This window comes from Alligator sinensis, unplaced genomic scaffold, assembly GCF_000455745.1.
Source record: "Alligator sinensis unplaced genomic scaffold, ASM45574v1 scaffold860_1, whole genome shotgun sequence".
Taxonomy (NCBI): Eukaryota; Metazoa; Chordata; order Crocodylia; family Alligatoridae; genus Alligator; species Alligator sinensis.
The window spans coordinates 2,187,869-2,200,159 of NW_005841923.1; the positions used below are offsets into that span (position 1 = coordinate 2,187,869).

General features: G+C 38.7%; 1 protein-coding gene across 1 annotated transcript in view; it reads right to left on the reverse strand.

Annotated features, from left to right (window-relative positions):
• NKAIN3 (sodium/potassium transporting ATPase interacting 3) overlaps positions 1 to 12,291 on the reverse strand; it is a gene marked incomplete at its 5' end in the record, with an annotated part of 543,802 nt that overhangs the window by 204,350 nt on the left and 327,161 nt on the right. Inside the window, one exon of the mRNA XM_025198491.1 lies at positions 7,681 to 7,761. Within this exon, the coding sequence (XP_025054276.1) occupies positions 7,681 to 7,761 (81 nt within the window). The remainder of the gene's footprint in view (positions 1 to 7,680; positions 7,762 to 12,291) is intronic.

Below are 12,291 nucleotides of genomic sequence, written 5' to 3' on the forward strand. Positions count from 1 at the left end.
CATAACAGATGTCTGACCTTTTCAGGATTGAACAGTAATGGCAATGGTCCCATGCAATAGCTTGCATGCCTCTGAAACACCATACAGCCTAATGTATGCAAGATCCATTACACAATCGCTGCCTGCATACCAATACAAAAATCCATGTTAAAAATAAGTCTTACTTTTCAGTAATCAGTGGTGCATCTTTATCTTCCTTCCACTTTTTTGTTTTTATCCTTTCTCCTTCCCCACTTCATACTATCTACAACTTACCCTACTCTATGCACATTTATGTTTAGGGATTCTGCCTTCATCACAACTTTTTGTATATATAAAAAAAATCATAGAAATGATGGTCTAGAAGGGACTTCATCTAATCCATCCGCAGCTCCCAACACTAAGATCATCCCAGTCAGATGTCTGCCCAACTGTTGGATGTTCCAGCGGTAAGGATTCTGTAATGTCTTTGGTAATCTGTTTAGTAATTAACTTCCCCTATATTTAGGAAGCTCCTTTTAATTTTTAATCTAAGTATTCTTTGTGGGGAGTTCTTCTTTTCCTACATTTGGTGGACACAGAAAGCAACTGACCATTTTCCATTTTATGAAAACCTTTTACATACTAGGCATATTGCTATAATGCCCCCATCTCCCATTTTCTTTCAGACTAAGCCAATTATATATTCATTCCATTTTTATTTCAAGGTCATTTTCAAAGTGTATCATTCCTGTTGCTCTCCTCTGGACACTCCATTTACCTAGATCTTTCTTAATGTGTGCTGGCTGAGTAGAGTAGAATAATGACTTCCCTTGCCTTATATCTAAAACACTATTTAATACAGCCCAGAACTGATGGCTCATATTTAATTACTGCCCATTATTTTACAGTACAAGCACAGAAAACATTAGCACTAAATTACATCTTCATTGTTCCTATTAATTGTAAAACAGCATTATTTTTGTGCAACTTACTCCTTTTGAGATGAGGAGATATAATTCGTACCATTTTTGTAAACTGTGTGCCTGCATCTGGAATCCAGAAGTGGTTTGGGTTTAATCAGGAATGATTAAATTCATAATATTTTCTATAGGAAATAACATCAAATTCCCCTAACCCTCAGCTCTTGAAGTGTTATATTAATTCTCCTTTTGGAATTTAATTTCTATAGCTCTTTCAGTAGAAAATATTATTAAATAGTAGGGTCAGTTCCTTAACTGGTGTAAATCATTGATTGAAATGGAGCTGTGTCCCTGTACACCAACTGAAGACGCTGCTCAATAATAAGATTTACTGCTCTGTCTCTAACTTTCCATGTATTCACAGAATTGTCTGCAAATTTGCCAACTCAACTTTCACTGATAAGAAAAGACTCTAAAAAGAAAAATAGGCAATAAGGTATTTTTATATTGATTATAGATAATGAATGCATGGAAAATTCCAACTAGCTTCAATAGGAAACAACAACAGCTATTTTTGTTGTTATTAATTCTGATTGAAGCCAATGGAATTTTACCTGAATTAACAGGTGGTGGTGGTGGTTAGATTCATATCCTACCCTATCCGAAAGGCTTGATTGAGTTTTTAAAAGAAAAAAAAAATCAGGGATTGAATCTTAGAGTTCACATTTACCTAAATTTGTATATTAAAGCTAAGAGAATAAGTAAAGGTCATTTTGGAAGTTATTTTTAGAGAGTAATGGGTATTTGCCATGCAAATGCCTGCTTAAACATTGACACATGACAGACGTAGCTGACAGAGCTCAACCTTGAAAGCCAACCTAAAAATGAATTTTAGCGAGACAAAGTTCACACTTAACAGATACGCTGAAGAAAAACTGATCAGACTAGATAGAAATATCCTTGAATAGAAAGAAGAACAAATCGACCTTAGACAGTTGCTTAGGTGAAATATATGAGAGAGATAGGAAACTCATTTGAGGTGATCTGAAATACTCTGTGGGGAGAAAATAGGCATTGTGAAGAGTCATCCACAGCTTAACTGAAGCACAAGAAAGGTCTCCAATCATTCCATGTATTTGACTCAGATATTATCCCTGCAGAGGAAGTTTGTCACTAGAGACAGAAATAGGGAAGAGGCAACAATAGGATCCAGTAAGCATGGCAGTAATTTAGAACAACAAAAATAAGGGGGGGAAATCCTCAATATCAGCAAGCAGGATGCTGCTAAAAATGATAAATCCGTTTCTCAGTGGGTACAAAATACGGAATCACATTAAAGGGAGAGAAATATTAAATATACCTGTTAGGTTAATGAAACCATTTTTTGCAAAATAAAAGGTATGTGAAAAAAGAAGCTGGTGATAATGAACAGCCTGTATATAAGACATGGAAGGTCAGATTTACAAGCAATTTCAAAATTATGGCATCTTGTGTTGCATTAAATTCAGTCAAATTTTATTTTTAATCATGAGATGAAGGTTATTGTTGTTTCTTAACTCTCTAGTTTGTGTCTGTTTTTCAAAATCCTGTTTACACAGTTATACACATAGCTGGCCCATGTACTATTGAAAGTGGCTATTAAACGCATCTTAATTCCCCATCACAGCGATGCACACAATTAAGGAGCTCAGCAGGTAAACATTTTGTCCATGTAGCATTTTATCATTCTTAAGTTTAATATTAAAACTTGTTGATAGTTGCAGCCTAATTCATCTTATACAGTAGCATTAACAAAATAAAATTTACACGCTTAAAATTACCTTCTCAGTGTCATAAGAGTACCAAATGAAAAGAAATGCAAATGTAATTGTCAGATAGATTTTTTTTGTAGGACAGAACAAATCATTGATATTTTACTTCAGAGGTTGAATCTTCTCCCCGATATTTTTAAAAGAAAAGAAAAACCGAAACCAAAAAAGTGATCCAAGCCTAAAAGTTTTCTTTGTCTTTACACTTCAGCTTGAACAAAATATTTCATTAGACCCCAAACAAATACCTCAATCCCATTTTGGGTATCTATAGCAAAAGCAAAAAGGGGGCTGGACTTAGACACCTTCCCAAAACAGCAAGCCTAAAATGGTTAAGCTCTTTTACCAACAGCCTAGGACTTGGAACACCTCATGTAGGATGTGGAAAATCCAGCTCAGTTCCCTCCTTTGACTGAGATAATTATTAGGAGAATTTGGGTTGAAAACAGCCTCTCTTATTCTTGGAATTGCAGAGATGTCTAGTGTGTCTCTTTTATTTTAACTGACCTGCAGAGCTCCCTAGGCTGTTTTCAGCCAGTTCCCGGGCGAACTCCTGGTCAAGCTCTTGACTTTGGGTGGGAGGTCTGTAGTAGACTCCCACTGTTGTGTACCCTGTGCCATGTTCCCCATGGATTTTAACCCAGAGGGTCTCCAGTCGTCCACCCTGGTCACCAGCATCAGCTTGCAGGGACGCATAGCTTTCCTTAACATAGAGAGCTACACCCCCGCCCCTTTTATCCACTTGATCCCTCCTGTACAAGGTATAGCCATCTATAGTCATGGTCCAGTCATGGGTGGAGTCCCACCAGGTCTCCATTATCTCTATGATGTCGTAATTATTTGTGTTAAGCAGGAGGACGAGTTCCTCCTTATTCCCCAAGCTCCTGGCATTTTCAAAAAAGCAACATTTTTAGCATAGAGTGACTTTGGATGTCATCTTAGGCAGTGATTTTTTTCTTTACTGAGAAATATATTTTATATTTTGTAAACAAAGTTAAATTCTTTTCTCCATCGTGTAAAATTTAGAGCTGCAGAATAAACTTTTTTTTTTTTTCAAAATGCACTGCAAAATTTCAGGTTTGATTTAATACCCATCTTCCACCAAGAATATTTTCACAGGGTTTATTCCTTTATTAGCTTTACTGCCATCATCTTACCAACATTTTGGACAGTAAGCTGACAGTGTACCCTTGTTGTTAAGAAGGCTAAAGGCATACTGGCCTACATTAGTAGGAGTGTTGCCAGCAGGTTGAGGGAAGTGATTTTTCCCCTCTATTTGGCGCTGGTGAGGGCACATCTGGAGTACTGTGTCCAGTTTTGGGCCCCCTGCTACAGAAAGGATGTGGACAAATTGGAGACAGTCCAGAAGAGGACAATGAAAATGGTTAGGGGACTGGGGCACATGACTTATGAAGAGAGACTGAGGGAACTGGGCATATTTAGTTTAGAGAAGAGAAGACTGAGGAGGAATTTAATAGCAGCCTTCAACTACCTGAAGTGTTGTTCCAAAGAGGATGGAGCTAGACTGTTCTCAGTGGTGGCAGATGGCTGAACAAGGAGCAGTGATCTCAAGTTGCAGCAAGGGAAGTTTAGGCTAGATATTAGGAAAAACTCTCTAACTAGGAGAGTAGTAGAACAGGTTATGCAGAGAGGTTGTGGGGCTCTGCGTCCTTGGAGGTCTTTAAGATCCAGCTAGACAAACCTTGGCTGCAACCATCTAGTTGGGGATGGTCCTGTTTGAACAGGCGGTTGGATTAGATGACCTCCTGAGGTCCTCCTGAGGTCCTTTCCAATCCTAATTTTCTATGATTTTTACCTTAGTTGCACTAACAGGTCTGAATCATTGATACGCATGATAAAAAAAAAGCTTCAACCAAAATTACCTAGGGTAAAATGCTGGCCTTAATGACATCAATGACTTCACTACAGTCATTATTTTCTAACTTCTGTATAAAACAGTTACATTATCTCATGAGTATGTGGTTCCCAGCATACTTTTGTCCTAAAAGAATTGTCCTAAAAAAGGATACCAGTGTTTAAATCTCATTGAAAAAAAGTTCCCTCACTTGATTCATTTACAAACTTGATGTGATACTATTCCCATGGAAGTCAATGGTAAAATCCCAACTAATTTTAACTGCAGAAATATTGTGCATATCTTTTAACTGTGAAACAACTCTTCAAAATCTAATATTTTTTACTATGATGCATGGATCTCAGACATACAGGCACTCTAAATCAGAAGAATGAAAGCAAGTTCATCCTTTGAGTAATAAAATTGTGATATTATTCCACCTGACTACATATATTGTAAGATAACTTAAAATTGAGAAATAATGGTGAAGTTGATCACTGAATGCTTTTCCTCCATAAATGCTTGTTTTTACTTTATCCATCACTAATTCCACAGAAGCTAAGGGAAAGACTCTATTGATTTTGATGTGTTCAGAAACAGACCTATGCCAACATTGTTGAATGTAATGTGTGCATTGCAGCTTCCAGCAAACATTTCTGCTCTAATCACTAGTTTAAAAAAGAAATCAATAAAGTATTGAGCACTAAGTAAAGAAAAGGTTTATTCAAATGTGTGAAAATGTCATCCTTTCTCATGAATTTTCTTTTACTGAATTAGCATTCTTATAGTGAGACCAATTTGCTCAACAAGTTGTCACATTAACCTTCTTAGTCATTCCCTTTTAACTGGTTTCAAGCCAGCCTCAGAACATTCAGACACATTTTTAATTTGCATACTCAAAGTTTCTCTTAAAGTGATATTTTCCTGTTTTCAACAATCAAAATCTTGAATTTGCATTTGAGTCAATTTTAAGTGGTTCTTTAAAGATTCACCTATATATAACCAGCCAGATTCTATTCTACCAATTAAGGGTCCAATTGGACTTAGGCAACTAAATGTGATTCTAGTCTATACTGTTCATATTCTGAAAATCTGTTGATTTCCCTACTTTTATAAGAAAGGTTATTTGGGTAGATGTGATATATTTTATTAGACCAACTAAATAGTTGTAAAGAAGTTCTTTGCAAGATTCTGGGTAGAAAAGAAGCCAAAATGCAGGCCTGTGAAAATGGAAATGTGTGGCAGTGAGATTCAGAGGGAATGGGAAACAACAGATGTGATACAGGTAGGTTTGGGGGCAGAATAGAGGAATGTTGTACTGGGGATAGAATGTAGCTGGTAAAATGCAGACAGGTTACCTGGGGTTATCAGATGGCAGGCAGGTTATAATGTGCATCTATACTTAGTCCATAATTTTTTGTATCCAGTAGGTTGATGAAGTGAAGTTCATAGTCTTGTCTACGAAAGGTGTTTTGTAAATTCCTGCCTAGAATTAGAACTGAGAGATTGGAGAGAGAGTGGCTATCTTGTGAGAAGTATGCACCTACAGATAATTGGGTTTTTTTGTCTTTGATAGATTTCTGATGTGCGTTCATTCTGGCACACAGTTGTTGTTCGGTTTCTCCTACATATTTTCCATCAGGGCATTTGGTGCACTGGATGAGATGTATTACATTTCTGGAGGTGCAGCTGTAAGATCCAGGACTGGTGATGGTTCTGTTGTGGGATGCAGTTATTGTTAGAGTGGTGGAGATGTGTTGGCAGGTTTTACGGTTTTTGTCTTGGTATAGTCCTGAGCCATTCAGTGTGGTTTGGGTGATAGGAAGTTTGCTTCTGGTGATGAGTTTCGTGAGGTTCTGTGCTTGTTTAAAGGCTAGGATGGATGGTTCTGAAAAGATATTTTAAGAATTGGGTATTCTTCTAGTATGGCTGTAACTGTTTCAGGATTTTCCAAATAGGTTCCACAGAAGGATGGTACGTTATAACTAAAGGTGTACGATTTGTGAGGATTTTCTTTTTGTACTGAAGCAATTCTTCACACGGTATCCAGGTGGATCTTTCAAAAGTACAATCTATCTCTCCGGAGGAGTGTCTTTTTGAGATTTGTGAGGTAACAATTATGGGTATTCTTCTCAATGCAAATGTTCTGGTATAGAAGGGCTTGGCTGTATATTACAACTTTCTTGATATGTTAAGGGTGATTGCTGGTTCTGTGTAGATATGTATGTTCGTCTGTGGATTTCTTGTATATGGTGGTTTGTATTTTGCTGTCCTGGATATTGATCATCATGTCTAAAAAGGAAACGTTGGTGCTGGAATATTCAAGAGATAGCCTGATGGACAGGTGATGGTTATTGAATTTGTGATGGAAATCAATCAGAGACTGCAGATTTTTGATCAAAATGATGATGATGTCATCTATATATCTTAGGTATACCATGGGTTTGATGATGCAGTTCCTGAGGAATTCTTTTTCTACTTTTGTAACATACTATTATCTCAATCTTAAGACTGAGTCACCAAAAAGCAGCGAAGATGGGGACCCACACACCTTTTACATTAATTGTTTTTCAGTGACTCAACAATAGCAGGATAGAATAACACTTAGGTGCCTAATTTCAGTTATACATCGAATAGGTCAGTGGTTTTCAACCTTCTTGGACTCAAGGCTCCTCTCAATAGACCCAAGGCACCCCTCAGAAAATGTCAGCTCTTATTTTTCACTCAATTTTTCACTACAAAAAAACGGAGCAGTTCTTCTGCTGCAAAGACCTCAGAAAGCCCATGACAGGTCAGAATGGTTTTTAACACTATGGATTCCTATTTTAAATCTCTGGGTTTATCTTGCAAGTTAGGTTTGCACACCTAACAGTTCTAATATTGCATGACACCCTGCAGCACCCTGGTTGAGAACCACTGGAATATAATCTGGTTCATAATGCATAACTTTATTTACATACTTCCAAACTCTTAAAGACAAGTTAAAATACTGGATTTCTAGCTAGCAGAGAAAGAAATCCTTTGAAGCCATGATCACATGTTAAAATAATACTATTGTTTTTGTTCCAGTAATTTCAAACACTAACAGCTATCAAACTTTTCCTCTATAATCCTAAAGAATTATGAGAGACCTTACCTTGGAAAGTCCGCCTACTTCCAAATAGAAGCAGATAATGAAAACATTCCACGTGACCCAGAGCGCAGTCCACACAGTGTACTAGACGCAGATCCAGATGAAAGCAAAAAGAAAGAAAAATACATTTGTGAAAATGAAAAGACTTTATACTGAGCAGATCAATAATAAAAAATCTGATATCAATACATACAGTTCTTCTGGGAACAGCTAAGCAGGGAGACTCCAGAAAGACATTACTTCCAGCTTGAGTCCCATAAGAACCATAGCAAATTACAAATCCAATATTTTCTGCTGCTCTAAATACACACCAATAAAACCTAGGTTTATTGGATCGCTGTTTTGGGGACATTTATGACTCATATGCATCTCATTATTCAGCTCTGTTGCTGGATATCTCAAAATTGTACAGTTATTTAGGTGCATGATAGTCTACTTTGTAAGAGAAAATGTTAACAGAAAAAGAAGTAGGAAAAGAAATGAACAAATAAACCAGAAGTGCTATTAGTCGGTTATGAGGTTGTCATTTGAAAATAAGTCATATTAAACATGAATTGGTCTCCAAGAACTTTCTTCTAATATAAGTTATGGTATTTTTTCCCATTAAACGTGACAGGCCTGTTTTTTGAAAGTTTACTCTGCAGAATAAATTCAGCTCTGGCATGAATGGGTACAATGCCAGGAAAATGATTGGCACCGTATCTGCTGTCATGACTGTTGAATTTGGATTCGTTGATTTGAAAGCATCATGGTCCTATAATAAAACCTGAAGAGACAGACGCATAGACCTGCAGGGCTTCCTTCTGGAGTTCCATGCTGATGCAAGGATCTGTTCACACAGAACATGACTGGGGAGTTATTTTGTTCACTCTTTTTTCAGTAAACTAATGCTATTTACAAAGGGATTGCACCATTTACCTAACTAGGGTTGTAGGATGGCACAATTACCTATCCAAGTGCTCTTGTTCATAATCATTTATATATGAATACCTATTTGCATAAGAAGCAATGCTGGAGCTGCACCCAAAAACAGTGTAAAGAGATGCTGCACTGGCTGTGTCCCTTTACATTTAACATGCTATTTACCTTCACAGTAAAAGAAAGGCTGCTTATAAGCTTTACAAGTCTAATTACCTGTGACCAGGTCATGCTAAGATGCTGTTGTTTTGCTTCTATATATTCAGTAAAACACCACCCTAATGTACAATATGCCAGGTCCTGTTTCTATTCAAAAGGTGCTGTCAGTTTTACTTTGTTGCACAATTTTCAATTATGCTTTCCTCTTCCTCCACTTCCCTGTGATTTAAACGAACAGCGCCATGGAAAGGGGGTTGGTATTTTTCATGCTTTGATTTTTTTGCATGTTACCCATTTTTGCACTCTAGTACCTTCCATATGAAAAATGGGTTATTTAGTTTAGTTTTATTTTTTTAATGATGCACCTGTGACTCTTGAGGATGATTACTATGTGAAAGGTAGAGAATGAATAAACAAAATGAGATTAATAGACCCAGTCAATAGTCTCTATATTACAAAGAAGAGCATTATACTAATGAAGGCTCATTTTAAATTTTTTAATTATACAATGATAAAATTACTGAAATAAGTGTGATCTATTGCTAATAAAAGGCTTTCTCCTTTGATATATTATTTATTTTAAAAAGATACCTTATAATTTTTCTCTCTCACTGACTTTGTGGCAACCCATTTAAACTCTGTATCAAATACAATAACTGATTTATGCATGTGCAATAACCAAGCTGTGGAGGGATATCTTTAAGAGCACCAGCATTCAACAACAAGAACACCTCATTCTTATCCACGTGTTGGAATTTTTGTAAAGTTATTTTTTAACTGTTTACATAGTTTTCTAGAAATATGATTTTGAAATCTAGAAATATGATTTTGAAATCTATAAATAGATTTTGAAATCTAGAAATAGATTTCAAAATAGTCAGACAATTCTACTTTAAAAACAATATAATAGAAAACTTAACAAATCTCTACATTAATAGAATATGTCATCAGATAGTTAGCAGTAAGTACTACTTCACATGTCAGCTACTTCATATTATACCAATATATGATACAATCCTGATCCATGAAAATCAATGGAAGTTTTGCAAAATGGCAATGAAAGCCACCTTAGGCAAAACTGCCATTGGTTACCATAGCTGACTCCGCTGAGGCGGAGTAAGGTTATGAATACAAGAGCATCTTGCTGCAAGGTCAGCAAAGAGCTTACTTCACTTTTATTGATGTGCAAAATATCTTGCATTTACTGTGGGGTACGAGTGTGAACATAAGTTACCATGTCCCAACTTCATAATAACTTTTTGTGCCTACAGCCCAAGACAAGCATACGCACACACAGATGGAGCTTTGAGTGTTCACACACTTTCACAAATTCCTATATTTTGAAAAAAGCAGACTGAAAAACAAGACATTCCAGTAGGTGGTATCATATTGATACTCATCAGGTGCATTTACACATGCTATTACTGCGCATGAATAAACTCCAGAGCTGATTTCTGTTTGAACATGCTCCCAGGAGCAATAAACTCTGGACTTTACTCCTGCACAGTATGTTGAACCAGTTCAGAGCAGCCCCAGCTGGCAGGAGTCCCAGGGGTCAGCCTGACAGCCCAGGACTGCTCCCCACAGTTCAATGTGTTGTGGAGGGGCTGGCTGGGCCATGAGGGTCCTTCAGTGCCCCAGTCAGCTGGGGCAGCATCTACACATGTGCTGCTGTGGTGTTTTTTTACTATGCAGCAGGACAGTGTTTGAATTAACAAATACTATTCTGCTTCTGAGTAAATTAGTTTACTCCAGCCTAATAGGGGTGCACATGTAGATACTGAGGTGTTTACTGCATAACTAATTAGTCAGCTAACTAATCAGTCAACTGTATTTGTTGATAAACATCGTGTGTGTATGAGCCCACAGGGATTATCAGCAGAGATGGAACTGTTATATCCTCCAAACCTAGTTTCAACTGCTCCACTTCAGCTAGCTAGTAACTGATAGCATTAACAGGTTGATATGCTGTGTGGAGCATCCCTAGAAGAGTTCAAGTCCTTTGACAGTAAGTGTCACAGATATTTGCTGACAAGAAAGGAAAGATGAGATTCGGGCATCTTTCATTCCATCCAAGAATAGGAGGGGATATGTTCTGTGGGCATATCCTTTCCTATCAATTCTACTTACCCAGGACTAGTTTTGTCCCTCCACACACATAACATCTCACATCTCTATTATATCACAGGGGTGCTACATGCCCAGGTCTGCAGGCCAGATCCAGCCAGCAGGGCTCCTCACGGGTATGTGGGAAGCCCTGTGGGTCGTAGTCCTGTGCACTAAATAGGGTGCTCAGGGCAGCATGGGGCCTCATCACAGCATGTGAAGCCAGACCAAGGGGGTGTGGGGCCTCGGGCCCCAATTTCGGCATGCAGGGCCCCAGAGTCCTGATGTCAGCATGCGGGCATGGGTGGGGGAAGTGCAGGGCCCCAGTCCTGACACATGGGGCCAGCAGGAGGCAGCACAAAGCCCTGATCCTAGCATGTGGGACTGGGCAGAGGAGACATGGGGCTCTGATCCTAGTATGCAGGGCTGAACAAAGGTGGTGCATTGGGCTGGGCAGGGGAAGTGCAAAACCCCAGAACTGATCCAGGCATAATGGGATGGCACAGCCCTGATCCCAGTGCACAGAGTCAGATCTGGCCCATGGACCAACCCTGTGCCATTCCCCTGGCCTGTGGGACCAAGATGTTGAGCACCACTGCTCTGTCACATTTTCTACAACTGGCCATCCCTAGACTCCATGCCCAGCTAGTTTCAGTTTCCCCTGTCTCGGTCCTCATTCAATCTGTATTCCTTACCCTTCGCTCCTTCACTCCTAACTCCTACCCACTTTCTCCCCTTCCCTCAAATACCTGTCTCCATATACTCAAAGTCCTAATTTCCTTTCCTAGGCCTCTTCAGTCTCAGGTTCCTCCACTTTTTCCTATTTTTTTTCCAAGTCCAAGCTCTTTCCCAGCACCCTCATTATACCTGTCACCACTTTATCCTTCCCCCATCCAATGGTTCTTAGTCACAATCTTGCCAAATCAGTCTCAGTTTCTCCCTGGCTCCTTGTTCATGTCTGTCTTCAGCCCCAATTCCCTTTCCAGTCCTGGTTTCCTTGCCCAGCCAGTCTCAACCTTCTTACACCCAACTTCCAGCTCCAGTCTACACAGTAATTGCAGAGAACTACTAAACATCTATGACAGAAAGTATAGGGCACCTTTTACAGCTGAACATTAAAAAGAAGGAACCTCTCTAGTTTGTATTGACTATGATACTACAACCCCAATAAACAGCATTCATGACATAAGGAGAATATTGCTTTAGTGTTAAATTCAAAGAAAGAATTACTTAGTCATAAGTAGGGACCTACCCAAATTTAAGTGGCAGATGGGCAATATTGTGGGCTGATCATGGAGCCGGCCACTATTTTCACAGGTTTATTGCAGTGGAGGCCCCCACACCTCTGATTGGCTGAGGGGCCTTGGCAGCCCTGCTCCTCACTTCTGATTGGCCAAAGGCTGCTTTTTCTGTGGCTCCCCCCCCTCCCTC